This window comes from Chamaea fasciata, unplaced genomic scaffold, assembly GCF_029207755.1.
Source record: "Chamaea fasciata isolate MVZ Bird 193981 ecotype frontalis unplaced genomic scaffold, bChaFas1.0.hap1 SCAF_1, whole genome shotgun sequence".
Lineage (NCBI taxonomy): Eukaryota > Metazoa > Chordata > Aves > Passeriformes > Sylviidae > Chamaea > Chamaea fasciata.
The window spans coordinates 252,989-277,999 of record NW_027094086.1 but is presented as its reverse complement, the minus strand read 5'-3'; the positions used below and the strand labels follow the sequence as shown (position 1 = coordinate 277,999).

The 25,011-nt window shown below is 58.6% G+C and overlaps 1 protein-coding gene across 11 annotated transcripts in view; it reads left to right on the top strand.

Moving 5' to 3' along the window:
* The first annotated feature begins 1,995 nt into the window (after positions 1–1,995).
* The window catches only part of SCRIB (scribble planar cell polarity protein), a 106,233-nt gene continuing 83,217 nt past the window's right edge, over positions 1,996–25,011 (top strand). For 7 of the 11 annotated variants that reach the window (XM_066200906.1, XM_066200735.1, XM_066200322.1 and 4 more), the window contains exons 1-5: positions 1,997–2,214; positions 20,154–20,271; positions 20,472–20,550; positions 21,891–21,980; positions 22,618–22,674. In XM_066200906.1, the coding sequence (XP_066057003.1) occupies positions 2,053–2,214; positions 20,154–20,271; positions 20,472–20,550; positions 21,891–21,980; positions 22,618–22,674 (506 nt within the window). In that variant the 5' untranslated portion in view covers positions 1,997–2,052. Of the gene's footprint in view, positions 2,215–20,153; positions 20,272–20,471; positions 20,551–21,890; positions 21,981–22,617; positions 22,675–25,011 lie in introns of all 11 variants that reach the window. The other 4 variants (XM_066200984.1, XM_066200570.1, XM_066200651.1 and 1 more) reach the window with 2 other exon arrangements.

Below are 25,011 nucleotides of genomic sequence, written 5' to 3'. Positions count from 1 at the left end.
ACTGCAGTTGAGGCAAATGAAAGCTCAGTAAACCCAAATGTTTAAAAGTGGAGTGCCAGGACAAGGGGGAATGGTTTCCCACTGCTAGAGGACAGGGATGGGATATGGAGAAGAAATCCTTCCCTGTGAGGGTGGGGAGGCCCTGGCACAGGGTGCCCAGAGAAGCTGTGGCTGTCCCTGGAAGTGTCCAAGGCCAGGCTGGATGGGGCTTGGAGCAACCTGGTCCTGTGGAATGTCCCTGCCCATGACAAGGGCATGAAACTGGATGGGCTTTAAGGGTCCCTTCCCACCCAAAGCCTTCTGTGATTCAATGACTTCATAAATTCCTTCTTTCCTTCCTTCCTTCCCAGTTTCACAGCCTCTGCCTGTTGTGGATGAAAGGACGATGTCCATCTCCTGCCTGCACAAGGACCAGTCCCTTGCCAACGTCTTACCGGTGCCTCGTCACTTGTTGGTCACTTTCTGTTCATTGCAGGATAATTTCTGACTCTGCGGTCTGAGGAACTCAGTATCTTCCCTGGCCCGGGTCGGTGTCCAGGCCGTTCCTGGGGCTCTGGGCTCTGCTCAATGTCACACGAGTGTGGGTGTGAAGAGTTGTCACAGCCAGACTGTGAGGAAAGAGGATCAGATCTCTGCACGATAAATGAGACAAACAGGAGCTGGTGGAGAGCTGCGTGCAAGGCAAAAGGAGCTGGAGCAGAGACTTGCAGAGGTCCGGGGAGAAGATGGGTCTAAGGGCCATGTGATAGTGCTGGTGCAAGAGCCTGAGCGGGGATAAAGTTCAACGAGGAGAAACTGGACACGAGAGATAAAGAGCGTCAAGGCAACCAGGAAACTGAAAGCAGCAGGGGATAGAACGGGGGGAGGACTGCAGTGTCCTGGGGCAGCCCAGAGGAAACGATTCCCTCCGCGTTTTGGCTTTTGTCACGAAGCTGCGCCGCGTCCCAGGACGGCCCCGTGCGGGCTTCAGTCCCTCTGCAGTGAGCGCCCCGTGCGGGGCAGGGCTGCAGGCGGCGGCCCGTTGTTCCGGGGGGCAGCGCCGCTCCCCGCGGTCCCGGGCGGCGCCGGTGCCGGGCGGACCCCATTTCCCAGGGATGCCTTTTCCCAGGGGTCCCGTTTCCCGGGGATCCCGTTTCCCGGGGATCCCGTTTCCCAGGGATGCCTTTTCCCAGGGATCCCGTTTCCCGGGGATCCCATTTCCCGGGGATCCCGTTTCCCGGGGATCCCATTTCCCGGGGATCCCGTTTCCCGGGGATCCCGTTTCCCAAGGACTCCATTTCCCAGTGATCCCGTGTCCCAGGACTCCCGTGTCGCAGGGCTCCATTTCCCAGGAATCCTGTTTCCCAGGGCTCCGTTTCCCAGGGCTCCCGTGTCCCAGGGCTCCGTGTCCCAGGGCTCCGTGTCCCAGGGCTCCCATTTCCCAGGGCTCCGTGTCCCAGGGCTCCCCTTTTCCAAGGACTCGGTTTCCCAGGGCTCGGTTTCCCAGGGCTCCCCTGTCCCAAGGGCTCGGTTTCCCAGGGCTCGGTTTCCCAGGGCTCGGTTTCCCAGGACTCGGTTTCCCAAGGACTCGGTTTCCCAAGGACTCGGTTTCCCAGGGCTCCCCTGTCCCAAGGGCTCGGTTTCCCAGGGCTCGGTTTCCCAGGGCTCGGTTTCCCAGGGCTCGGTTTCCCAGGGCTCCCCTGTCCCAAGGGCTCGGTTTCCCAGGGCTCGGTTTCCCAGGGCTCGGTTTCCCAGGGCTCGGTTTCCCAGGACTCGGTTTCCCAGGGCTCGGTTTCCCAAGGACTCGGTTTCCCAGGGCTCCCCTGTCCCAAGGACTCGGTTTCCCAGGCGCCCCCGCGGAGGGCGGCGCGGCGCGGCGCGGGGAGCGGCGGCGGGCCGGGGCGGAGGCAGCGGGGCGGAGGCAGCGGGGCGGGGGCGCTGCCGCAGCGGGAGCGCGGCCGCCGCTCGGCGCAGCCCGGCCCGGCCCGGCCCCCGCACATCCGGGCGCTCCTCCCGCAGGCCCGGCCCGTCCTGTCCCGGGCGATCCCGGGCGGCCCGGCGCGGCCCGGCGCGATGCTGCGCTGCATGCCGCCGCTCTGGCGCTGCAACCGGCACGTGGAGGCGCTGGACCGGCGGCACTGCTCCTTGCAGGCCGTGCCCGAGGAGATCTACCGCTACAGCCGCTCGCTCGAAGAGCTGCTGCTGGACGCCAACCAGCTCCGCGAGCTGCCCAAGGTGAGCGCCCGCCCCGCGGCTGCCGGGGCTCGGCCGGGCCCGGCTCGGCTCGGCTCGGCCCGGCTCGGCTCCGGCCCGCCCGGGCTCTGCCCCGGCCTGTCCCGGCTCAGCCCTGCCCGGGACCCGCGGGGCGCCCGGAGCCGCCGATCGCATCACCCTCCGTGAGCGGCTCCGGGCTGCCGGCCGGCGGGGAAAGGGGTGCCCTGCCCGGGGGAGATGGCTTTACCCGGGTCAGCAGTCCTGCGGCGTGAGTTAAAACCCTCTGGTTTAGTCGGTAAACTGCGGAGAGTGTCGAGTAAGGTCATGAAAAGCCGTGGAGCTGGTTCGTGGTTGTGGTCGGAGGGCTGCGGAGGTGCTCCGGGAGCTGGGGCGGTTTGGCCTCGAGAGGAGAAGCTCTGGGGGAGCCTTGGAGCCCCTTCCAGCGCCTAAAGGGGCTCCAGGAGGCATGGAGAGGGGATTGGGACAAGGGCCTGGAGGAATGGGGCGGGGGGGAATGGCTTCCCACTGCCACAGGGCAGAGGAGGGGGTTTGAGTGTGTGCCCCCTTTGGAAACCGTATGGGGCTTTTTTTAAAGTTATTTAAGTTCTGCCTGTGCCAGAGGGAGAAGGGGTTTGAGCGCCCTGTGCTTGGAGAGGTGGTCTTCAGGGAATACGGACTGAGTTGCGTGTTTATTAAAAAAAAAAACAAATTGAGAAGTAGGTCATTAGCTTTCAAGGTTTTTGTGGAATACTGACATGTTATGAAATTTGTCGTCAAATCTAGATTTAAAAGAAACCCTTACAAACCGGAAACTCAGTTTTGATTCAGGCCCGAGTAGTTTGGTTCAGTTTTGGTAAAGCATAGAGTTGGCACACCCTCACCTGAACAGATTCTCCTGTCTGGGAGCAGCAGTTCTTGCTCTGGTATTTTTGGGTTCTCTTTGTCCTTCCTGCTGGGCTGCCCGTGGGGTTCAGCTGGGAGGCTGCTCAGGTGTGGAGACACCGGTGTGGTACTCTCAGCTCCTCTCTCAGGTGGCTCAGCATCTTGCAGTTCCCGCACTGCTGGGAAATGCGCGTTCTGGGCAGGCTGGGACGTGGGGCTGGGTGTCAGCCCCATCTGCAGAGGAGGGTGGTTGCACCACACCTGGGGAGAGCCTGCTGCTCCCTGTGCTCTCCGCGTGTCCTGCTGAGCAGCCACAGCCTGGCCTGGTGCTGCACTGAGCCCCCTGGAACTGGGGCACACTGGGCTTTGTGAGCCTGGCAGAGCATCTTTTGGACTGTAAATGGAAGTTTTGTTCCGTCGTTTTCCTTAGCCAGTGACGGTGTGGGTGCAATCCTGCCTGTGCTCACAGGTGCTGTGTGTGTGCCCTCCTCAGTCACCCCAGGAGCTTCTGTTTCGCTGAGCTGGGGCATCTCTTCGGCTTGGAGCATCAGAGCTCTTGCCATGACCTGTCCTGGCTCCTCTCTGGCCTTCGAGTTCCCCTTCTGGGGTCTCCTGGCAAAGAATTATCAGAAGAACGAATGGAACGGGACTGGTGAGATCCTGATCTCGGGAGATGGAGTAAGTCGGGAGAGGGACGGAGAATGAGGAGCAGCAAGGAGTGTGAGCAGCCCCAGTGTGTGAGAGCTTCTGCAGGAGGGAGGTGAGCGCTGTCAGGGTGTCTCCATCTGTCTGGGAAGGGCAGTGGGACAAGGAGCCATTCCCCACGCCACGGCAGAGGCCTCGAGTGTAAATGATGGCCCCGAGGAGTGGGCAGGGAGCAGCTGACCCCTGCTGCTGCTGCTGCTGCAGGAGGGCGTTGGGTGAAGCCAAAAAGGGCTCCCTTCACAGCACATGAAATCATTTTCCGTGCAAGATGTACTTTCACTGGGCTGTGGAAGCACCTGGCACGTGAAGTTACAGTGCTGTGGGTTAACGCGGGCTCGGCAGAGAAGTGGAGCAGTTCACAGAGAAAACAACCGAAGATGAGGATCTGCAGAGACACCACTGTGTGTTTGTCCTGTCTGTCCTGGGAGGGGCTGGGGAGGGAGCTTGGCTTTGGACTTGCTGCACTCACACTCTTCCTTCTCAGCTCCTGTCTGGAGCTGCTGAGGCCTTTCTGTGGCCAGGTGTGAGCCCACCCCCGGCCAGACCTGAATGCCCTCACAGGGCAGGTGAACATCAGGTGCCTGCAGCTGTGGGCAAGAGGGGAGGCAAGCAGAGCAGCCCTGAGTGCTCCTGAGAGCAGCCAGGGGATCCCAGAGCCCCAAAGTGCTGCTGCTGAGATCAGCCAGGGAGTTTGAGGATCCCAGAGCCCCAAAGTGCTGCTCCTGAGAACAGCCAGGGAGTTTGAGGATCCCAGAGCCCCAAAGTGCTGCTCCTGAGATCAGCCAGGGAGTTTGGGGATCCCAGAGCCCCAAAGTGCTGCTCCTGAGATCAGCCAGGGAGTTTGGGGGTGCCAGAGGTGCTGAGCCTGGGAGTCTCGTTGGGCAGAGAAAGCAGGATTGCACCCGCTGTCCCTCCCCTTCCCAGCCCCTCTGGGCTCCCTGTGGCTGGTGCCGTGGTTGGTCCAGAGGCACGTGAGCAGGAAATCTGCAGTTGGTGGAACACGGAAGCAGGTTTGATCCACCTTAGGTTGGACCCAACGTGCGTCCTGAAGGTTTTGTGTTTGAACAGAACTTCCCTGAGCTGTGCCAAGGTGTGTTCGGGCCCAGGCACGCAGGTCACTGCAGGAAGGGCGTTTTTTGAGGATATTTCTCTTGGTGGGGACAGGCACCTAAGGCAGGAGTGGGATTCTGTGTGGTGTGAGGTAAACGTGGTGATGAAAATTGAAAACAAGCTGTCGGTCCACCAGGAGGAGGGAAGGTGGGAGCACTGGGCTTGGGCACACACTGCCCCTGGAGGATGGTTGGTTGGGTCAGGGAGATGTTTTCCAGGTGAGGAACCCTTCATGGAAAGAAGGCTTTTTTGGGAAGGAGATCCTGGGAGGAGAGTTTCTGCTGACCACCAGGGGAGGTGGAGAAAGGGCACCTGTGGAGGAACAGGCACCATTCTGTGCTTGTCTCACAGCACGGGGCTGCACATGCCCGTCCTGTGGGAGAAGGTCTGGGGGACGCAGGGCTGTGCCTGTGAAGATCTGTCAGAAAAGTGGGACTGGGGGGGTGTGCACAGCCTTGGGCAGCACGTTTGTGTTTGAGGGTTTTAGGGAAGACTTCCCTGTGGAGGTGATTCTTGAGGTGAAAGGACTGGAGGGGTGGCTTAGGGAAAGGTCAAGGAACTCTCTTGAGAAATCCATGAGTTTGTATTGTTCCTGCTCTGAGGGGTTTCTTGCCTAGCCCCAGCTGGGCGTTTCAGACAGGCTTTTCTGTGTCCTTATTTCACCTGTTCCAGGAACGTGGGATCTCTTGCTCTTTCTGTGGCAGCATTTCCCTCTGCAGAATTTCCAGTGCCCGTTGTGCTGCTGCTCCGCTCCGGATCCGATGGGATGCCCTGCTCATCCCCTGGGATTGCAGAGTGACGCTGCTGTGCTTTCCTTGCTTCTCCCCTCCCAGCTGCAGAAGTCAACAAATGTTCCTCTCCACCCTGCAGTGCCAGGTCCTCTTCTGTCTGCTCTGACTTCTTTGTCACCTGTCCCTTGTGGAAACTTGCCTCTTTTGAGCCTGAATTTCCCCGTAGGGCGGCTCTGCTTGGGCAGTTTGAAGGGATGGATTAAACCCGTGTGGGAGCAGGGATTTGCTGCCGGGGTGATACTCCATGATTTGATGGAAAGTGATACATTCCCTTTGGTAAGCTGTGCTTTCCACGAGGGTGTCTGAATTCCAGAGGCGGGAATGACTTGCTCCGTGCTGACCTCTGCTATGCCTGTCTTGCAGAGAGTGGTGGCTGCAGGGAATCTGCAGGAGCAGGGTGGAGAGCAGGTCGTGCACTGGTGCTGTGGGTTTTGGGAGTGCAGCTGGCTAAAATCGCTGTGTCGGAGCTGCAGAACGCCCCAGTCATCCAGGGCGCCCCGTGAGCACTTGAGGAGCGCGGGTGAAGGAATGAGCACAGGATGGAACTCGGAGCACTCGGAGCTGGTCACAGCCCAGAAGGATCCAGAGACTTCCCGGTGTGTTTTTGGAGGAGTGCTCCAGTTCGGGGTGTGGGGAGGCAGAAGGGAGGCCGGAGCAGACCTGGGTGGAGCAGAGCTGGCAGGACCTGGTGTAGGAGGACACGAGGGTGGAGCCGAGTAGGAACTGAAATCCTGAACAAGTCCGTGCAGAGGGAGGAGACCCGAGAGCTCTGGGGTGTCAGCTGAGTGTGCGCAGGGCCGGGCTGGGCACCTCCTGCGCCGGGAGTGTCCGGGGCTGTGCAGAGAGGAAAGCCCAGCGCTGGCGGTGGTCCCAGGGGTTTCAGCAGTGCTGGTGCTGAAGAGGGAAGGCCCAGGCATTTTTTCATGTCGGGGCTGCAGTTCCTCTGCTTTGCTTTTCCCTCCCTACAGCTCCCATGGTGAACTGAGCCCCGTGCAGAAAACACTCTTCCCGCTGCCCGGTGAGCTGATGTCCCCTTGCCCTGCAGGACACTGGGGACAGGAGCCCGTCTGTGTCCTGGGCAGGTCCTTCCCCGTTTGGGCTTGTTGCTGTTGGCACCGTGGCCGGGCCCTTGGGGGCTGGCAGGGTTTTTTCAGCAGTTCTCTCTCCTCCCTGGCAGGCAGCCGAGGCCTGGGCTGAGATTGTCCCTGTCCCCTGTCCCAGCCAGGTTCCCGCTGCCCCCAGGGGAAGCTCGAGGCCGTGGTTGTCACTTTCCCAAAGCCAAACGGGGCCTCACAAAGCTAATTGAGAGCAGCTTTTAATTTCCGGGCGTCTGAGGGCTGTAGGGAGGACCTTGGGGTTTATTTACTTCCATGGAAGAGCAAAGCTTCTCCTTCTAATCTCTAAGAGCCCTTCCCTGAGAAAGTCAGGGGGCTGGGAATCCTCCCTGGCTCACTGTGCAGATCCAGCCTTGGACGCTCTTGCTCTGGACGTGGTTCTTTCCAGGCCAGGCTGTGCCAAAGCTGCGGCTGCATTTGTTTAACAAAAGCAGCCAACGAACTGGTTCCACCTGCTGCCGGTGAGACCTGTGTGCAGAGCTGGCACGGCTCCCCGTGCTCTGCGTGGGTCAGTGGGACAGCTGCGGGTGTCTTGGTCTCTCCAGAAGCCGTGTACTCTGGGTTGCTGCTGCCCAGGAGTCACAATGACCACTGGCCATCTCCCCTGGTGACAGCACCCAGCCGTGGAGAAAAGAGCTGCTGGAACTCTGGGATGTACAGTTCTTGGCTGTACAAACAGGGAACAGGAAAGGGGTGCGCAGGTGGATTGTACACTTGAGGCCTGTGGAAGGGAAGTGACGGATGATATTCAGGTGTTAATATTGTTCATACATGTTAATATTGTTAATATATGTCAGTGTTCAGTTCCCAGAGCTCCGGGGTGTGTCCAGCTCTGTGTGGGACAGCTGTGGGTGTGTGCCCAGCCTGTCTCTCCTCGCACCTGAGCCTCAGGTGTGTGGAGCAGGAGGTGCAGAGGCTGCTGGGCGGTGCAGAGGTTTAGTGGAGTGAAAAGCTCATGGGAATTCGGGTGGCCGTGGTGGGAATGGCTCTGCCTCTCACCATTCCTTCCTCGGCCCTGGTTTGGTGCCTGCAGGGGTTCGCTGGTGGAAGCGCCTGCCCTTTCCCAGGTTGTTAAAAACCCTTCTGCCCGTCCGCGTTGGGTGATTTAACCCCTGCCCTGTGTGTGGTGCATCCCTGCTGGCCTGGTTTCCCCTTGGGGGTTTTCCCTGGGTGCCTGTGTCCGGTCCCCAGCCCTGGCTGCTGTCTCTGCAGCCTGAGCGTGGCCCTGCAGGGGCTCTGCCTGCTCCTCTCGGGGGTCTCTGCTTCCCTTCGGCTGCTGCTGGGGACCTGCCAGGGAGGATTAGTTCACTGGTGGCTGGAGGTAGAGGCCGGGCTGGGCTGAGCCCTGCGGGGCTCCTCTGACCTGCTCTGTGCGTTTCCTGCACTTTGGAGCCCCGTTTTGCCACCTCCCTGGCGGGACTTGGCTGGGGCAGTGGTGGGAGCGTGGTGGAGGGAGGGGATGCTGTGTGCTGAGCAGGGGGATGTGGGATCACACATTTCTCTGGGCTCTGACTCCCTGTCCCATTCCTGGTTCAGGGCAGTCGCGGGTGTGTGTCTGAGCTGCTCCAACACCTTCCTCCTTGTCCTCTTCCTGCCCAGGGCAGACGTTTGGGTCTGTGTCCTCCTGCACAGGGACACTTCACTCTTCCTCAAGACTTTTCCAGTGCCCCAGGTGTGCTTTCCTGCACCCCAAGGGTACAGGCTGCCCCCAGTCCCTCACTTTGCACCAGTTATTTGGCTTGGTCTCGTTACCTTGGCTTGGTCTCGTTACCTTGGCTTGCATTCCTAGTTTCAGGGTGAGACCCGGTTTGTTGGGGTTTTTTTTTTTTTTTTTTTGGTTGTTTTGTGGTGCCTCACCATGCTGGAGGTGCATCAGTTGGATAAACCTGCTTATGGTTTCTGCCCCAGGAAAACACAACCTGGTTGGAAACAACTGCAGCAGGTTATTGTATAATACAACTCCTGGCATTTTCCCCTCTGCTAGTAGCTGTGGCATTACAGATCAGTCAATTACTTTTTGTTAATTGCCGGGTGACCCTTCTTTGCTGGGAGGACGGTTTAGGGGCGGATGATTGAATGGGAGGAGGTGATGGCCGAGGTGCTGCTGTGCCAGGAAGGGACCTGGCTGGGAAGAAATGCTGGGGCAAATCAGGAAGGGGCAGAGGTCTTTGGGGAGTCCCTGGGGTGTGCTGGTTTGGCTGCTTCACCCGTGCCCAGGGTGCTCTCCCGCGAAGTGATCTCACGTGTCTCTCCAGATGAATGCTTCTGCAGTTGAGTCACAGAGTCACCGAGGCTGGAGAAGACCTTTGAGTCCTGCCTGCGGCCGAGCACCATTTTGTCAACTGAGCCACAGCGCTGAGTGCTGTGATTATTTCATGCGTTCCGGCGTTTCAGTGGAAAATGCCCCCGAATGCCCAGTGCCTGCCACGGGGAGTCCTGGTCCTTCTGATTTGCCCCGTCCCACTGCACAGACCGGGCTGGAGGCTGTGAGTGCTGGCACTGTGGCTCCTCACACAGCCCTGGTCCACGACCAGCGTGAGAGCATCCGTCACTTCCCACACCTTCACCGCAGTTAATTGCTGGTCGTGGTGTCCTGCTTGAATTCTGGCTCGGGATTGCCTTTCTGGGGGCCTGGGCTGGTTCGTTGTTTCACCTGGGGCAGAGATTCCTCCCTGCTCCTGGCCCTGTGCTGTGCTGGGGGCAGCTGCTGCCCTGGCCCCTCCGGAGGGGACAGCATTCCTCAGCCCTGCTTCGGTGCCTGAGAAGCAGCAGCTGCTGGGCCTTTGGCTGGGAGACAGCTGCTTTGTCTTTGCTGGAATGTGTTCCCGACACTTAAGTGCTTTTATATATTTGCAGCGCATTCCTCAGGGCCTGATACGGGGTTAAATAGTCGGAAATCCGCCGGGCTTCGTGGGGAGGGCTGAGTCCGGCTGCCAGGGAAGGGAGCAGCCTCCTCTCCTCTCCTCTCCTCTCCTCTCCTCTCCTCTCCTCTCCTCTCCTCTCCTCTCCTCTCCTCTCCTCTCCTCTCCTCTCCTCTCCTCTCCTCTCCTCTCCTCTCCTCTCCTCTCCTCTCCTCTCCTCTCCTCTCCTCTCCTCTCCTCTCCTCTCCTCTCCTCTCCTCTCCTCTCCTCTCCTCTCCTCTCCTCTCCTCTCCTCTCCTCTCCTCTCCTCTCCTCTCCTCTCCTCTCCTCTCCTCTCCTCTCCTCTCCTCTCCTCTCCTCTCCTCTCCTCTCCTCTCCTCTCCTCTCCTCTCCTCTCCTCTCCTCTCCTCTCCTCTCCTCTCCTCTCCTCTCCTCTCCTCTCCTCTCCTCTCCTCTCCTCTCCTCTCCTCTCCTCTCCTCTCCTCTCCTCTCCTCTCCTCTCCTCTCCTCTCCTCTCCTCTCCTCTCCGAGGTTTGTCTTTGGGTTTTGTCTGACTTGTCACCTTTCAGGTGCCGGTGACCATGTGCCTGCAGCCAGAGGAGTTCCCTAGCCTGGAGCTGGTTCAGGATCTGGCAGATACTGTGAGGAGTGAAGGAAACTTGTGGAGTGGGGGGCAGGTGGAAAGATGTGATGTTGGGGGGCAGGTGGTCTGTGTGCACTGCCGGGGGTGTCGTCCCTGAAGCGCAGAATAAGGATTCACAGTTAGAAAATTGTACAGCAGGTGTGTTTTATTTCCAGCTGGGACACACGGAGGCTTCTCTCTTCCAAACTGTGTGTACCTGGTCAAGACAAGGTCCAGGTTTAAATACACGTTGACCCCATAAACCCAGAGCTCCCAAGTTTAAACACACATTGACCCCATAAACCCACAGCTCCCAGGTTTAAACACACATTGACCCCATAAACCCCGAGCTCCCCACCCGCCTGCTCCTGCTGGGCTGGGTCACACCAAGTCCCCAGGTAAGTGTCACCTGGATGGTGGCTGTGGTGCCCTCCCTGGCGCACCAGGGTTGTCCCTGGGGCTCCAAGCCCATGTTCCCACCTCTCAGTGGTGGGTTAGCCTGTTAGCTCAGTTATCCTCACCAGATTTTGGTGATTCTCCTTGAATTCAGCTGCTTTGGGAGTAACCACTGCCTTCCCGGTTTGTCTCCGTGGGGAAAGGTGTCTCTGGGCTGTGCTGGGGTGAGTCCTGCTCTGCTGGGGGAGCTCTGCAGCCTCTGGGGCACAGCCAGGGCAGACAGGTCTGGCTGGTTCTGTGGCCTCCGCTGTGCCGTGCTGGCTTTGAGCACAGGGCCGTGGAGGTGCCGGCTTTAACCCTGCAGCCGAGCAGCTCCTGGCTGTTTTGCTTTGCAGTTGCTGCTTCCAGCTCCTCCTGCCTCTGTCCCAGGCTTGATTTCCCCGGAGACAACGCCACTGGTGCAGGTGTTGCAGATCTCTCAGCACACCTGTGCAAGGGGGACCCCGGGTCTCTTCACACCTCACCTCCCTGCGGGTGTCTGAGACAGGCAGGGCAGACACGTGTCCCGGTGCCGGTCTCTGCTTCCTCCAGGGGCAGATCCAAAGGTGTCCAACCTTTGTTTGACCAGGAAGGTGGGAATGACACACAAGGCTCAGGTGCATGGGCTGGTTTCGCTGCCAGCGTCTGAGGAGCTGCTGCGCCGCACGGCTGACGGATGGACAGACACCTCCTGCCTGAGTGCCGGGCCCCGTGCATTCCTCCAGCCTGGGGACAAGCACAGAGCTCATCCAGGAGCCCAGCCCATGGTGGCGTGGGAAGCAGGCCCTCTTGCTCATGAATCACAAGGAGAATTGTCATTATTTTCCTGCTGCACAGTCCAGTCCTGCCTTTAATTAAACATGTGCTGTCCTGCTGGAGGCAGGGGCTGTTCTAGCAGGGCTGGACAGGTGGACTTGAATTTCTCTGAAGAGAAATGAGAGGTGAGGAGGACCTTAGCACGGGCACTTCCAGGCTTGGGAGGGTTGGCCAAACCTCTCAGCTCGTGTCGGAGGAGTCATCACGCAGCAGGCACTGCTGGGGTGTTGGTCCCTGAGGAAAATCACCTGCTGGCAGCACTGCTGGCTCAGGGCCAGTGTCTCGGGGCAGCCTGGGTGGTCACAGGTTGTTTCTGAGGAAGAGGAGGTGTCTGAGCCCTGCTCTTCGGGCAGCAGAGCCGGGAACACCCGTGATGGTTCTGGCTGCAGAAGGAGGGAGTCTGTCCCGTCGCAGAGCCACAGTGGTGTTCGTGGTGTAGACCCCGCTGCTGATAGAAACTGTCAGCGCCTGGTTTCTGAGCCCTTGGCCTGAGCGGGAGGTTGGTGTGGCTCCGTGGTCAAGCTGGTGCCTGACTCCTCTTCCCCTGACCCTAACCCTGCTCCCCTCCACGAGCGCTGCTGTTTGTCACCCCGAGGGATTCTGAGGTGTTGCCCTGCTTGGCTGAGGGCAGAATGTCCCCACCGCCTGTGGTGGCACCGGGCAGCCACCCTGCTCCTGCCTGCTGTGGGCAGGGGGGCTCCTGGGGCAGAATGTCCCCACAGCCTGTGGTGGCACCGGGCAGCCACCCTGCTCCTGCCTGCTGTGGGCAGGAGGGGTCCTGGGGCAGAATGTCCCCACCGCCTGTGGTGGCACCGGGCAGCCACCCTGCTCCTGCCTGCTGTGGGCAGGGGGGCTCCTGGGGCAGAATGTCCCCACCGCCTGTGGTGGCACCGGGCAGCCACCCTGCTCCTGCCTGCTGTGGGCAGGGGGCTCCTGGGGCAGAATGTCCCCACCGCCTGTGGTGGCACCGGGCAACCACCCTGCTCCTGCCTGCTGTGGGCAGGGGGCTCCTGGGGCAGAATGTCCCCACCGCCTGTGGTGGCACCGGGCAGCCACCCTGCTCCTGCCTGCTGCGGGCAGGAGGGGTCCTGGGGCAGAATGTCCCCACCGCCTGTGGTGGCACCGGGCAGCCACCCTGCTCCTGCCTGCTGTGGGCAGGGGGGGTCCTGGGGCCAGGGCAGCTCCGTGGGCTGTGAGGACAGCGCGGCTCCTTCTCCACCGGAGCTGGTGGAGGAGCCCAGGTGTCTGTCTGTCCTCTCTCCTCCAGGTACAGGTGGGCGCAGCAGGGCTGCCCCTCCAAGGAGAGCACGAGGTGATGCTGGGGATCAAAGACTCCCCCATGTCCTGGTTCCTTTCCCATGGCGTGATGAGATGAGGCACCAGGGGGAGGGGAGAGCTGGAGCTTAGCCTTGGGTCGGCCAGAATCCCTTTTTTTACAGCCTCAGGAACACAAAGGTTTGGGAAAGAAGCGTGATGCTGTCCTGGAGGGAAGGGGATCACTCTGCATGCAGACACAGTTGGTGTTCTCCAGGCTCAGCACCCAAACGCTTCCTCCCGTTCCTTGGCAGTGAGGATGCATCTCCTGCAGGTGGGATGGAGCTGTGGCTGGCAGGGGTTGTGCTGTTGTCCTTGTGTGCACCGTGGGTGGGCGCGGGGCTCTGTGGTGGCTGCAGGTCACGGACACCAGCAGTCTGTGAGGGGGCCTCAGTGGGTCTGTGTCCCTGAGCCTGCCCTGCTCCATCAGCCTGCCCGCGTTGTTCCAGGGCTGCAGCCTGTTCCCCCCTCCTGCCTGGGCGGCAGGACCAGCTCCACCAGCCCGGTGTCCCGGCACGGGGTGACCCAGCACCGCCACCGCTGAGCCTCGCTGTCCCTAATCCTGCCTGGGGAGTGGGTGGCTTTCCGGGCCTGCCCTTGGGGTTTTGCAGTTTGAGTGGTGGCTCAGAGGGTTTGCCCTGAGCCTTTTATCCATTGTCCTTTTTTCCTTTTTGTTTTTTTTTCATTTTCCACCTCTTGGTCCGGCTGAATGAGTGAGCAGTGAGCGGGGGACGGAGCGGGCTGCAGCAGGAGGGAGACACGGGCGTGGGGTCTGAATTCCTGGCATCCCTGGATGCTGTGGTTCTCTTAGATCACCCAACAGCTCCAGCAGCCCTTTGTTCACGTCCTGGGGCTCTGCTGCAGCCTCAGCACTACTGCTGGGAGCTTCACAGACATCAGCGCAGGCTGTCACCATGTCCCCTCAGCTGGGGAAACACACCTTGAAGGCTTGGTCATGGCAGAGAGGGGACGGAGCCTGCTCCGGGTGGTTCCTGAGAGACAGGGAATGGGCTCAGAGGGGTTCTGCTGTGTGCGTGCGTGTGTGTGACTGCTGCGTGTGTGTCACAGCACGCTGCTGTGTGTGTGCACGTCCTGCCCTGGCTGGCGTGCCGTAGCCGACCTTGTTCTCGGCAGAGGTTGGGCTCCTGCTCTGAGCACGTCCCTGAACACCTTCCATGGTCTGCTGGACCTGCCTCTGTGCCCCTTCCAGCCCCCAGCCCTCCATGGATCTGTGATGGAGAGTGCCTTCGGGATCTCGGTGGATCCCTGTGGTGCAGAGTTGGATCTCTGTGGGTATCTGTGGATCTCTGTGGTGCAGATTTCCTCGTGGATCTCTGTGGTGCAGATTTCCCTTTGGATCTCTGTGGTGCAGATTTCCCTTTGGATCTCTGTGGTGCAGAGTGCCTTTTGGAGCGAGCTGCTGTACGCGCCTGTCCATCCAGTGCACCTTTGCAGTTTTGAAGGCGTTGGGTCTCCAGAGCATCCCCTGCTCTCTGGACACGCCTGGCAGCTCTGTGCTGGTGTCTGCACGCCCTGGGGTGCCTGCCGGGGGCAGGTCTCGTGGGCAGGGCAGGAGGTGCCAGGTGCAGCCAGGTTTGGGCAGGACAGTTGTTTCCCCGTGCGGTGGATGAGGAAGGGGTGCAGGGGTCCTGCTGTCCCTGCTCGGGGGGGGACATCTCCTTCTCCTGCCGTCGGCCAGTGCCTCCTCCAGTGCCACCCATCCGTGCTGCTGGTGGCCCATCGTGGCACGCTGGGGTTGCGAAGGCGGAAAAGCTCATTCCTGGCTCTGGTGGGCATCTCCTTCCTTCCTGGGGCGCTCTGCTTTCCCCTGGGCCTGGAGCTGTGCCCTGAGCTGGCTGAAGTGCAGGCACGCCTCGTGACTCCTGAGCTCCCCGGGGCCGGGGGCTTGGCTGCTTTGAGCCCCTGACTGGCCCAACAGCTCGGCCAGGGGCTCTTGGGCATCCTCGTGGGGTCAGGAGGGTCCTGCCCAGGGTCAGCCAGCAGTGCCCGGGCTCTGGGCTGCCCAGGTGTTCCCTCCTCAGCAGGAGCCGCAGGTGAGTCTGCTGGGGAGCCAGTGCTGGCTGCTACCCACAGCCGTGTGTCCTGTTTGCTAAACCGGCTGAGCCTGTTACGGTTTCTCTGGGTTCCTCTGGAATCCAGCCACAGCCTGGGAACGTTCCCGGGGCAGGAGTGACCCCAGCACGGAGCGTGGCGTGGCCAGGCTGCCACACCTGGCTGCTGCAGGGAGGGCGTCGCTCTGGGGACAGTGTCAGCTGTCACAGTGCCATCCTGCTGTGCCCTCCGGGTGTTTTGCCTTCACAGACTGATGCTAAATGCAGCGCTCTGGAGAGGCTGGCTAATAACTGCACGGGCCTTTCATCCTTCCTCACTCCTGCAGAGATCAGCCAGCTGGAGCAAGTCCGGAGGAGGCCACGGAGATGAGGAGAGGGCTGGAGCAGTGACGAAAGGCTGGGGCACTTGGGATTGTTCAGCTGGGAGCAGAGGAGGCTCTGGGGAGACCTCGGTGCAGGCTTTCAGCACCTGCAGGGGCTCCAGGAAAGCTGGAGGGGGGCTTTGCACGAGGGCTTGGAGTGACAGCACAAGGGGAAATGACTTCCCACTGCCAGAGGGCAGGGTGAGATGGGATTTGGGAAGGAATCCTTCCCTGGGAGGGTGCTGAGGTCCTGGCACAGGGTGCCCAGAGAAGCTCAGAGAAGCTGCGACTGCCCCTGGATCCCTGGAAGTGTCCAAGGCTGGACTGGATGTGGCTAGGAGCAGCCTGGGGCAGTGGAAGGTGTCCCTGCCGTGGCAGGGAGTGAGGCTGACTGGTTTTGAAGGTCCCTTTCTACCCAAGCCTTTATATGGTTCGGCATCCCAAAACTGCCATCCCAGAACTTCCAGTCCAAACAGAGTTCAGCGCCGAGAACCCCGTACCAGACATCTCCATTCTCCAGTTGAGGGGGGGAAAAACCCTCTCTGTGGCAGGGAGAGCGTGCCAAAAGGAAGAGGCAGGTTTGCAGAGGTCACTTTTGCAGGTTTGCTGTGTCACTTGTGGCTGTGGGGTGTCCCTGGACAGGGCTTGGCTCGGGAGGGGCTCCCCAAACTCCGCTGGCTCCGTCTCGTGGGTGATACTGGGCGCACTCAGTACCTGACCGGCAGCAGCAGCCGGGGATGTTGGAGAATTTCACTGGTTTCTGCAGCCCTGTGAACCCCCGGAGCCAAGTGGCTGCCCTGTGAGGATGATTATTGGTGGGCCCAGAGGAGTTCTGGGCCATCCCCCGGGGCTGAAGGTTTGACCAAAGGCCCCAGCAACCCGCTCTGGCCTCATCCTGATCCTGCCTGGAGCAGGAGCTGCGACTGGAGATCTCCCAGGTACCTTCCAACGTGAATTGTTTCATGGATCTGTGCTGAAGGTCTGCCACATACAGAGGATTGCAGCATCAGATTATATTTCAGCCCCTTTTCACTGAAAAATCCGTGGGTCTAGGTCGCCTTTTTCTGTCTTTTTCAAAGGTTGAAGTGGCTGAATTTCGTTTCAGAACTCAGCGAGAACCCTCGAGTGTGTTTGCCTGCATTTGGCTCTCAAGGGGCTGCTGAGGGAGGATGTTACCTCTGAAGACCTGCTGCGGAGCCTGGTTTTTCACAGTTTTCTGCCTTTCTTTTGCAACGTTGTCATTTTGTGGAGCGTTTCTTACCTTTTGGCACACGGTTCTTTGCAAACTCGTTGTACCCGTCCCTAATTAATGACTGTTGAATGTGTTTCCAGTTGGTTGCACTGTGGCTGCCCTGCTCTGGGCATTGTCAGAGTTTGTGTCCCTGAATTGGAATTGCAGGACGGTTTTGTAGCTGTTTTCTGCCTTACCTGGCCTGTGAGTGCTCCCGTGTCCAATCTTTGTAACGCACCTTTGCAAAGGTTGCACCTTCTTCAAACTTCAGTTTTTAAATCTACTCTGAGTCCAGTTTGGACGCTGAGGGATCTGGGTTGGGCGGATTTGGTGGTGGTTTATTTTATAAATCTGAAAATGTTGAAGTTGGGGGAGTTTCTCTTCCTTGGAGGTGTTCGGTGTGGTGCCAAATCCAGGGATTTGCTCTGTCAGCCCTGGGAATTGGGGTAAATCTGGGACACTTTGATTACCAGAAAGGATAATTGCCAGTCTCCAGAGGCGTGTAATCAAGGTTTCACTCCTAGTTCTAGTGACAGTTTTTAAATCATTTTGTTCTCATTTTCAGGTGTCACAGGTGAGCCTCCTGTGCAGCCTTTGCTTTGGGTTGCTGGGCTGGGCTGAAGTCCTCAGCTCACAGAATACTGAGCTGGAAATGACACGGGAATTCCTGTCAGAGACAGCGTCTGCAGCTCCTGCTCACATCCTCCTGCCATCCTTTTTTGGCCAATATCAGACCTGAATTCAGGCGTGACAACACCGTAATTCTCACATTTGTTTTTTTCTGGCTGCCACTGGTGGCTGTTGGCTGGCTTTGCTTCTTGTCCCATCCAAATATTTTACTCAGGTCCAGTGTGAGTGGTTGGGCCAAGTGGGACGTGACACTTGTGTCCTCCTGCAGGTCCTGCAGGGGGTTTAGGAACCTTTTCTTTTAAAGGAAAAAGCAGAAGCTGGGAGCTGCTGGGTTTATACCTGCTGCCTGGGTTTATTCCTGTCTGCTCTAAATGTCATTTCAAAGTGTGGACATTTATTCTGAGGGTACCTGTAGCCTGGGGCAGAAGTGCTGCAGCCTGGGCTGTGGGTGTTCAGCCCCTGTGGTTGTTTTTCCAGCTCCGGCAGGTCAGCACGAATGTCTTGCCTGGAATTTCCTTGCATTCTAAAATTAGGAGGAGGCTCTAGGAAACAATAGCAAATCAAGTCTCCAAACCCCTGCTCCCCCGAATCTTTTGTGGTCATTTAGACTTTCACCCGCTTCCCTTCCACCCAGCCCATTTGCATGAGATAAACAGAGGTGAACAGAGCTGCTGGTGGCCAGCTCTGGTGAGAGGGGTTACTTGTAAAGTTTATTTCCTCGTTACACAATTACTGTGGTCCTTCAGGACACCAGGAGTGTGAATTCCCCGTCGCTGCTCCCTCCCCGTGGGCAGGGTGCTGTGGGAGCCGGGGCAGCCGCAGGGCAGCAGGGCTGTGCTGGGCTCTGGTGCCCCTCAGACACACACCTGTGCCCGGCAGCGTGTCCTGGCTGGCACCTGGGGGCTGCAGAGGCTTGGATCCGTGAGAAGCCCCTCCAGTTACACCCCCAGGCCCGATGGCTGTCGCTGCAGGAGGGGTGAGCAGCTCGCCTGTGCTCTCTGCATCTTCCCAGGGTTACCATCCGCTCCTCTCAGTGGTTTCCATCCTCTCCCCTCCCTTGCCTGCTCTGTGCTCTCGTTTTTGGCGGCGTTGGGGGGGTCCTGGAGGTGTCCCTCACCTGGAGGTGCCCCGCAGCTGTTCCTGGGGAGGTCTGACCCAGCGGCTCTGGTGCAGGTGGGTGTCTGGAAGGGCTCCTGAAGAGGGAGGTTCAGAGTTTTCCCTCGCAGTGTGCGCTGCAGGAGCAGCCCCGGCTTTGTGAGTATCCCAGGTGTTTTGTGACCTCTGGATGATGCCAGGGCTGCCTGTCCTGTGCTGCTGGGACCCCCTCCCTGCCTCTGCCGAGGACGGACACGGCGTGATGTGACCAGAAGTGGCCTGTGCGTGTCACCGCACACGCCTCGGTGTGCTGGGTCACTCCGTAATGTTTTCTGCAGCGGCCCCGCGTTGTTGTTTGTTATTCCCAGTGCTCTGGAACAATCCAGGAAACGCAGCAAACACCCCGGCCCTGCTTCCCATCCTGTCCAGGATCTGACCTCCGGCAGTGGCTGGAGTCGGCTGCGGTGTGCGGTCGGTTGACAATTCCAGGACATCGTGTTTAGTGAACTCACTGAGGAGTGATCGGTGGATCCTGGGATCTGCCAAACCCCGAATCCTGGAATTTGGCGCTGCCGGAGCTCTGGGAGCCCCAAGGGGTGTGTGCAAAAGAAAGCCGAGTGTTGTGAGGGCCCTTGCAGTCACCGTTCCTGTGGCTCTGGTGTTTCCAGGAAAGAGTTCCCGTGCCTCCTCTAGCTCTGCGATAACCTGGGGCCGTGCTGGCGGCTCACCTGTGCCTTTTCCACCCGGCCCAAGGGGCACGAACGCTGTCCCGGGTGGTGTGGGGACCTGCCCCTGATGTCCTGACCCAACATCCCGCTCAGCAGGCGTGGGCGGCAGCAGGGGCTGCGCTTTGGGCTGGTGCTCTGCTTGGGTTTCCCCTTCCTCGGCTCCTCTGGAGCTGCCTCCCAAACCCAGGGGTGTGCTGCGAGCTGCTTTGGAGTGACTTCCCCACGGCGCTGCACTCCAGAGCCTGGGGTGAACTCCTGCTACAGGGAACAGGGAATGTCCGCTTTGTGTCCCGTGCAGGAGGGAGGAGAGCAGTGGGGTAACAGATGCTAAATGGTCGGGAAAGCTGAGACAGGGAAAGCCCCCAAATACCATTGCCTGGCAAGGAATACTGAAAATATAAAACCTGCGAGTGAAATAGAAATGAAAACCAGCCCTGAGATGTAGGCACGGCAGGCAGGAAGAAAGTGATTCACTGGTGATGGGTCGGGCGATAACAGACAAAGGGGCTGGGGGAGCAGCCCCCCAGGGTATCAGGGGAAGGGAGATAAGGAAAAGTAGTCTTTAGAGTTCAGAATACAGAGCAGCAGTTAATTTAGCATCGTTAGCTCTGGTAATACAGCACTTCTCACAGGCTGTGTGCGAAGTTTGTAGGTTGGTCACTGTAAAGCGGAATATTCACACTAAAGGAGATAGAATGTGTTGTAACGAGGTCCTCAGCCCCCTTTCTGCTTTTTCCTCTTGTCCTTCTCTCTGGCACACCTGCTCTTACCTTCCCCTCCTCCCTCACCTCGCTCACCTCCGTTACCCTGCTCTCACCTCTTAGCTCTTACCTTTTATCTCTCACTCTCCTTGGGGCTTCCCTTCAGCCCAGCCTGGCAGCTGAAGGCAAAACCCTTTTACCCACCACCCTTGCAATAAAACCACGTGTCCCTCAAGTGTTTGCAGAGTTCCCTCTCCCTGCCGTCCGCGGATGCTCCTGCACTGAATGAGCGATCAGCCTAAACTCCTTTATGCCTTTTTCCTTTTCCCCTCATCCCTTCATGAGGATTCTGGTTCCCAGGGCGAGGGCCTGGCTGGGATGGGGAGCAGGCAGTGCCTCAGGGACGGATGCTCAGGCGTCTCCTGAAGTGAGCAGATGGTGGGTTTGCCCCAGAACTGCCGCTGACCCAGCTGTGTCACTTCTGTCCCAGCCTTTCTTCAGGCTCCTGAACCTGCGCAAGCTGGGCCTGAGTGACAATGAGATCCAGAGGCTGCCCCCCGAGGTCGCCAACTTCATGCAGCTGGTGGAGCTGGACATCTCCCGCAACGGTAAGGCCAGAGCTGGGCAGGAGAGGTGTCCCTGCCGCGCTCCCAGTGCTCAGTGCCTGTCCTCAGCCCCTGGAGCCGCCCCTCAGGGCTCCTCAGCTGTGACAGTGTGTTGTATTACCTGCCACCACTACCTGCTCTCCCATTTCCTCAAGCCTCTTTTCTGTTCTTTCACCTGGTTTGTTTTGGTTTTTTTCCCCCAGACATTCCAGAAATTCCTGAGAGCATCAAATTCTGCAAATCCCTGGAAATCGCAGACTTCAGTGGGAATCCTCTCTCCAGGTAGGAAGGCATGTGCAGCCCACTGGTCCAGCTGAGAAGGAGAGCTGAAATTGCGCACTCTTCCCCAGCTTTCTCTGATCTTCATCTTGTAATTGCGTCCCTGTGAAACCAAGGCTTGGGACGGCCCTGCCTCTTCCAAAGCTGCAGGTGTCTGCTCTCCTGGCAGCTGGAATGACTGCTGGGTGTTGGGAGGAGTTGGTGTGAGCTCCGTGCTCGTGCCTGTGAATGGTCAGCTGTTGTTGTGCTGGTGTCAGCAGGGAGGATTTCTGTCCTCCTGCAGTGAGTTGGTCGTTGCCTTTGCCCTGGTCGCAGACCAGAATGGATGTGGGCTCGTGCTGCAAAGGAGGGAAAGCCTGCATGCCATCCTCTGCACCCCAGAGCCCCTTTTGGGCCCCACTCTCAGCCCTTTTTGCCCCCTCTTAGCCCCTTTTCCACCTGTCTCTCATTCAGAACTGAGGACAGCCATACCTTGAACCCTGTGTTTGGCTGTTTCCCTCTTGCCTCAGTGCCCAGAGCTGTGCCCAAGGGGGAATCTCTGACTTGTCTTTCAGTACGCTGTCTCTGAAGCTTTTCGTACGTGAAATTGGGATTCAGTGTGGCTCCCCTGCCTGGGTGAGCCGTGTTTTCAGGCACAGTTTGTTGTCTTGCTGCAGGTGCCAGCGTGGCCCCAGGTGTCCCCGTCCCTTTGTGCTCAGGGCAGGTCCTGTCAAGGTTTAGGCACATTGAGCTCTTCTTCCTCTCCTGGTCCCGGGCACTGCTGGAATGGCACCAGTTTCCTGTTGGTGACAGTCCCAGTACCACGGGAATGACCAGCATTCTGCACCAGGTGTTATTTGTCAGAGCTTTTTCTGGCTCAGGGTTCAGATGAGTCGGGGGGTGGGTGGTAAGGGAGCTCTGCGAGCTGCCTGGGGAAGCAGAGTTTCCTCCTTCGGGGTTTTTCCCTGCTCTGTCACACCTCGGGTCTGTTGTGATGGAGCTTGGTCCTGGGGAGCGCTGCAGTATCATCTGCAGTGATATCCTGTGTTGGAATGCATGGGAGCCCTCCTTTCTTCCAAGTGTGGGTGATTCCATGGCATGGTTTACTCTGGGATTTGTGCCCAAGTACTGCAGAGCTGAGTTTGCAAACCTGGACAGGTAATGTCTGGTGCAAGGGGGTTTTGTGGTCTTGGAAGCAGAACTTGTCCTGGATCAGCAGCCAGGGTTGCTGATGGTTCCTGTTCTTCTCCTTTCCACATGGTGATGCCAACTGGGATGAGATTGGCTTTGGGGGGGGTTGTGTATTTCGGTGGATTCTGTGCTTTGTCCACAGGATTAATGGAGTTTCGTTCATGTTCTCACAGGCTGCCTGAGGGCTTCACCCAGCTCCGGAGCCTGGGCCACCTGGCCCTGAACGATGTGTCCCTGCAGAGCCTCCCCACTGACATTGGGAAGTGAGTACGGCCCTGTTCTGGGGAGGGGGCTGGCGTGGGGACACCCTGCTGTGGGATGAGGACAGTGGCAGGTCCTGGTGCTGACAGTGCTGCGTGAGCCCCTCTGAGCCTCGGTTTGTTAAAACACCTTCCCACCAAGGTTCCCGTCCTGGTCCCAGCTGCTTCCCCTGCTGTGATTAGTGGCACGGCAAGGGTGGATCCAGTCTTCTCAAATCCTGTCTTTCCCTATCTCCGAGTGCCCATTTGCCCCTTTCCAAGCAGGTGTGGGGCTGCCTGGTGGTGTTTGATTCAGATTTATGCAGCTGGCAAGTGGCCTCATGGGCTGTGCAGTGCCTCTCCCACGGGATCTGGCTTCCCACGTGCGAGGGATTTTAGCTTTCTGGGCAGACGGTCCCGTTGTGACAGCGTGTTCCTTGTCCTGAGTGTGGGCACAGTGTTGTTCCTTGTGACTGCAGCAAGCACTCGTGTCCAGCAGAGCCGTTCCCATCCGTGTTTCCGTTCCTCCATCCACGTGTGCGCGTTCACGCATTGCACAGGACGCGAGGGGTGGTTCCAGGGGAAGGGAGATGAGCAGCTCCTTGCATCCCCGAAGCCCTGTCCAGTGAACCTGGCTTTCTTGCTCCCTTTTCTCTTGCAGTTTGGCAAACCTGGTGACTTTGGAGCTGCGTGAGAACCTGCTAAAGACTCTCCCCACGTGAGTGTCTGTCTGGGGGCCGTAGGAGTCTCCTGCCTGGTCCTTCCTGCTGCTTCCTCAGGGGCCAGTGCAGGCCCCATTACTTGGCTTGGGAGGGCTCAGGCTGGGCAGAAATAGGCTGCACCTTGCTGGGTTTCCATGGATTGGGGCAAGGAGGGAGAGGATGGCGCAGGGCTGGAGAGCAGCACAGGGCGTTTAGAGCCTGTACTCAGCCTGTGTAAGGATTGGTTTAGAGTAGACAGGGTTCCCCAGAAAAGCTGCTGGAAACAGTGAGAACCGTTTTTCCTGGAGAGGTGGAGCAGGCAATGGATTCTTTTGGAAAGAAAGGGAAAACTGTGGATGGGGCGTAGGAGGAGCTCTGTGCACAGGGAGGTTCAGGATTTGAGGAGCAGCAGGGTACAGCTGAGGGGCCCGTTTTGTTTTGTTGGATCCTTTGTTTGATCCCTCCTGGTTGTTCTGGGTGGGATGACTGCCTTCCCTGCAGCAGACAAAGCATAAGCCAGCAAGGGAGAAGAGGTAAGTGCTGTTCCACGTTCTGGAGTTAGGGGTAGGGACGAGTTCCTGGCAGGGAACACGACTGGTGGAGGTGATGCTCTCAGGTGGATGGACGTGGAGAACTCTCCAGTTGCTGCTTTAGTCTTTGCTTTGGCCCATCAGGATTTGTTGAGTTTTCTGCTGCCCAGCAGCTCTGTCAGCTTGTCTCCTGCCTGCTTTTGCATCCCACTGATGATTCCCCCTTTCCTTGGATGCCGTTGGAAGGGATTCTGCCCGTCTCCTTTTGGAGCAGCAGTTGTTTTGGGGCCACATGAACGCCCCAGTGAAGGTGTGGCGTGTGCAGCCGTTGTCACCTGTCCCCAGAGCTCTCTTGCTGTTCCTGGCAGGAGCTCAGTTTGTCTGCTGGCACTTTCCCCCCCTGGTTACACCCCGTGGCAGCACAGATCAGAATCACACCATCCCCTTGTCCGGTGCCAGTCAGCGAATCTCATCTGCACTGCAGTGACCCTGTCACAGGAAGGTGACAGGAGGGGGCAGCTGAGATGGTCCCCACACCTCAGTATCACCCCGGAGGATGACAGGAGGGTTAAAGCTCCTTATCACAGAGCCCCAGGATGGTTTGAGTTGGAAGGGAACTTGAAGCTCATCATGTTCCAGCCCCTTGCCTTGGCAGGGACACCTTCCACTAGACCAGGTTGCTCCAGGCCTCGTCCAGCTTGGCCTTGAGCACTGGCTCCAGGCTGAGAACTGGCAAGCAGGAGGAGTTTGGGTCTTGGTGTTTGGGCCTCTCTTCTGTCTGCTCCTGCCCTGGCTGTTGATACAGGCAGGTACCACAGCTGGGTTACACCACGTCAGCAAAGAGCTGCAGTGGCTTCTCCCAGGGTTGGGCTTTCAGACTGCAGTGAGGACAGTCCCCGCAGCTTTTCACCGTCTCAGAAGGACCAAGTCTCTGGAGTCCTGAGAGTTCAGTCTGTGACCACAGCCCTTGGGGTTTCCTGGAGATCCCTCTTTCCCAGTGCTCCCGTGTGGCCCTTTGGTAGATCTGGGTGCCATCCAGATGGATTCTTGTAGTGTGCTCTGCGGTTTTGGTGGTTTTCGCTGGGAGGTGAATCCAGGCTTGATACTCGTTCTGTAATGCAAATTCAGCTTCTTTTCATCTTTCCCCAGTTCCCCAAATTCTGTTTGGGGATCATTTCCAGAAGTAGAGCATGGATGTTGAAGGCCAGGGTGGTTCTGATCAGAGGGACGAGATGGCAGTGGATGGCCAGAACCGTTTCAGTGACGCTCTGGGGTTCTCTGCCTAAGGCTCTGCTCCTTTGGCTGCACACTGTGCTTAAGAACAGCTCTAAATGAGGCCAGGTGCCCTTGCCAAAGGAAAAAATGGCTGGTGCTTTGTTCCCAGGGTTCCTGAGCCCAGTGAACAGGTGGGCTTCAACGCTGAGGATTTGGGGCAGCACAATGCATCAGCGTCCTTTCGGTGTTTTTCTGTTGCAGAGCTTCTTGAGAGATCCAGCTTGGAGCGGCCTTTGTTTGCCAAAATTCCGTTCCATTGGTCAGTCTTCTGCTAGGGGCCGAGTTCGGAGCTGGCTCAGCTTGTGCAGCTGGTGGTCACCCCTCATTTCTGCCAGGCAGATGGGACGCAGCCAGAGACTTGGGAAGGGCGGCTCTCATCCCTTCCTGTGGAATAGGGGAGGGTGGTCTCTACTGAGACCTTCTGCCAGGTGTCACCAGTGTGGATTCCACAGCTCAGCTGTTCCTATTTTGGGAACTCAGCCTGTGCGAAGGGACGGTCAAGGCTGGATCACCTTTGGAGGGGTTAGAGTTGATGCACATTCATGGTGA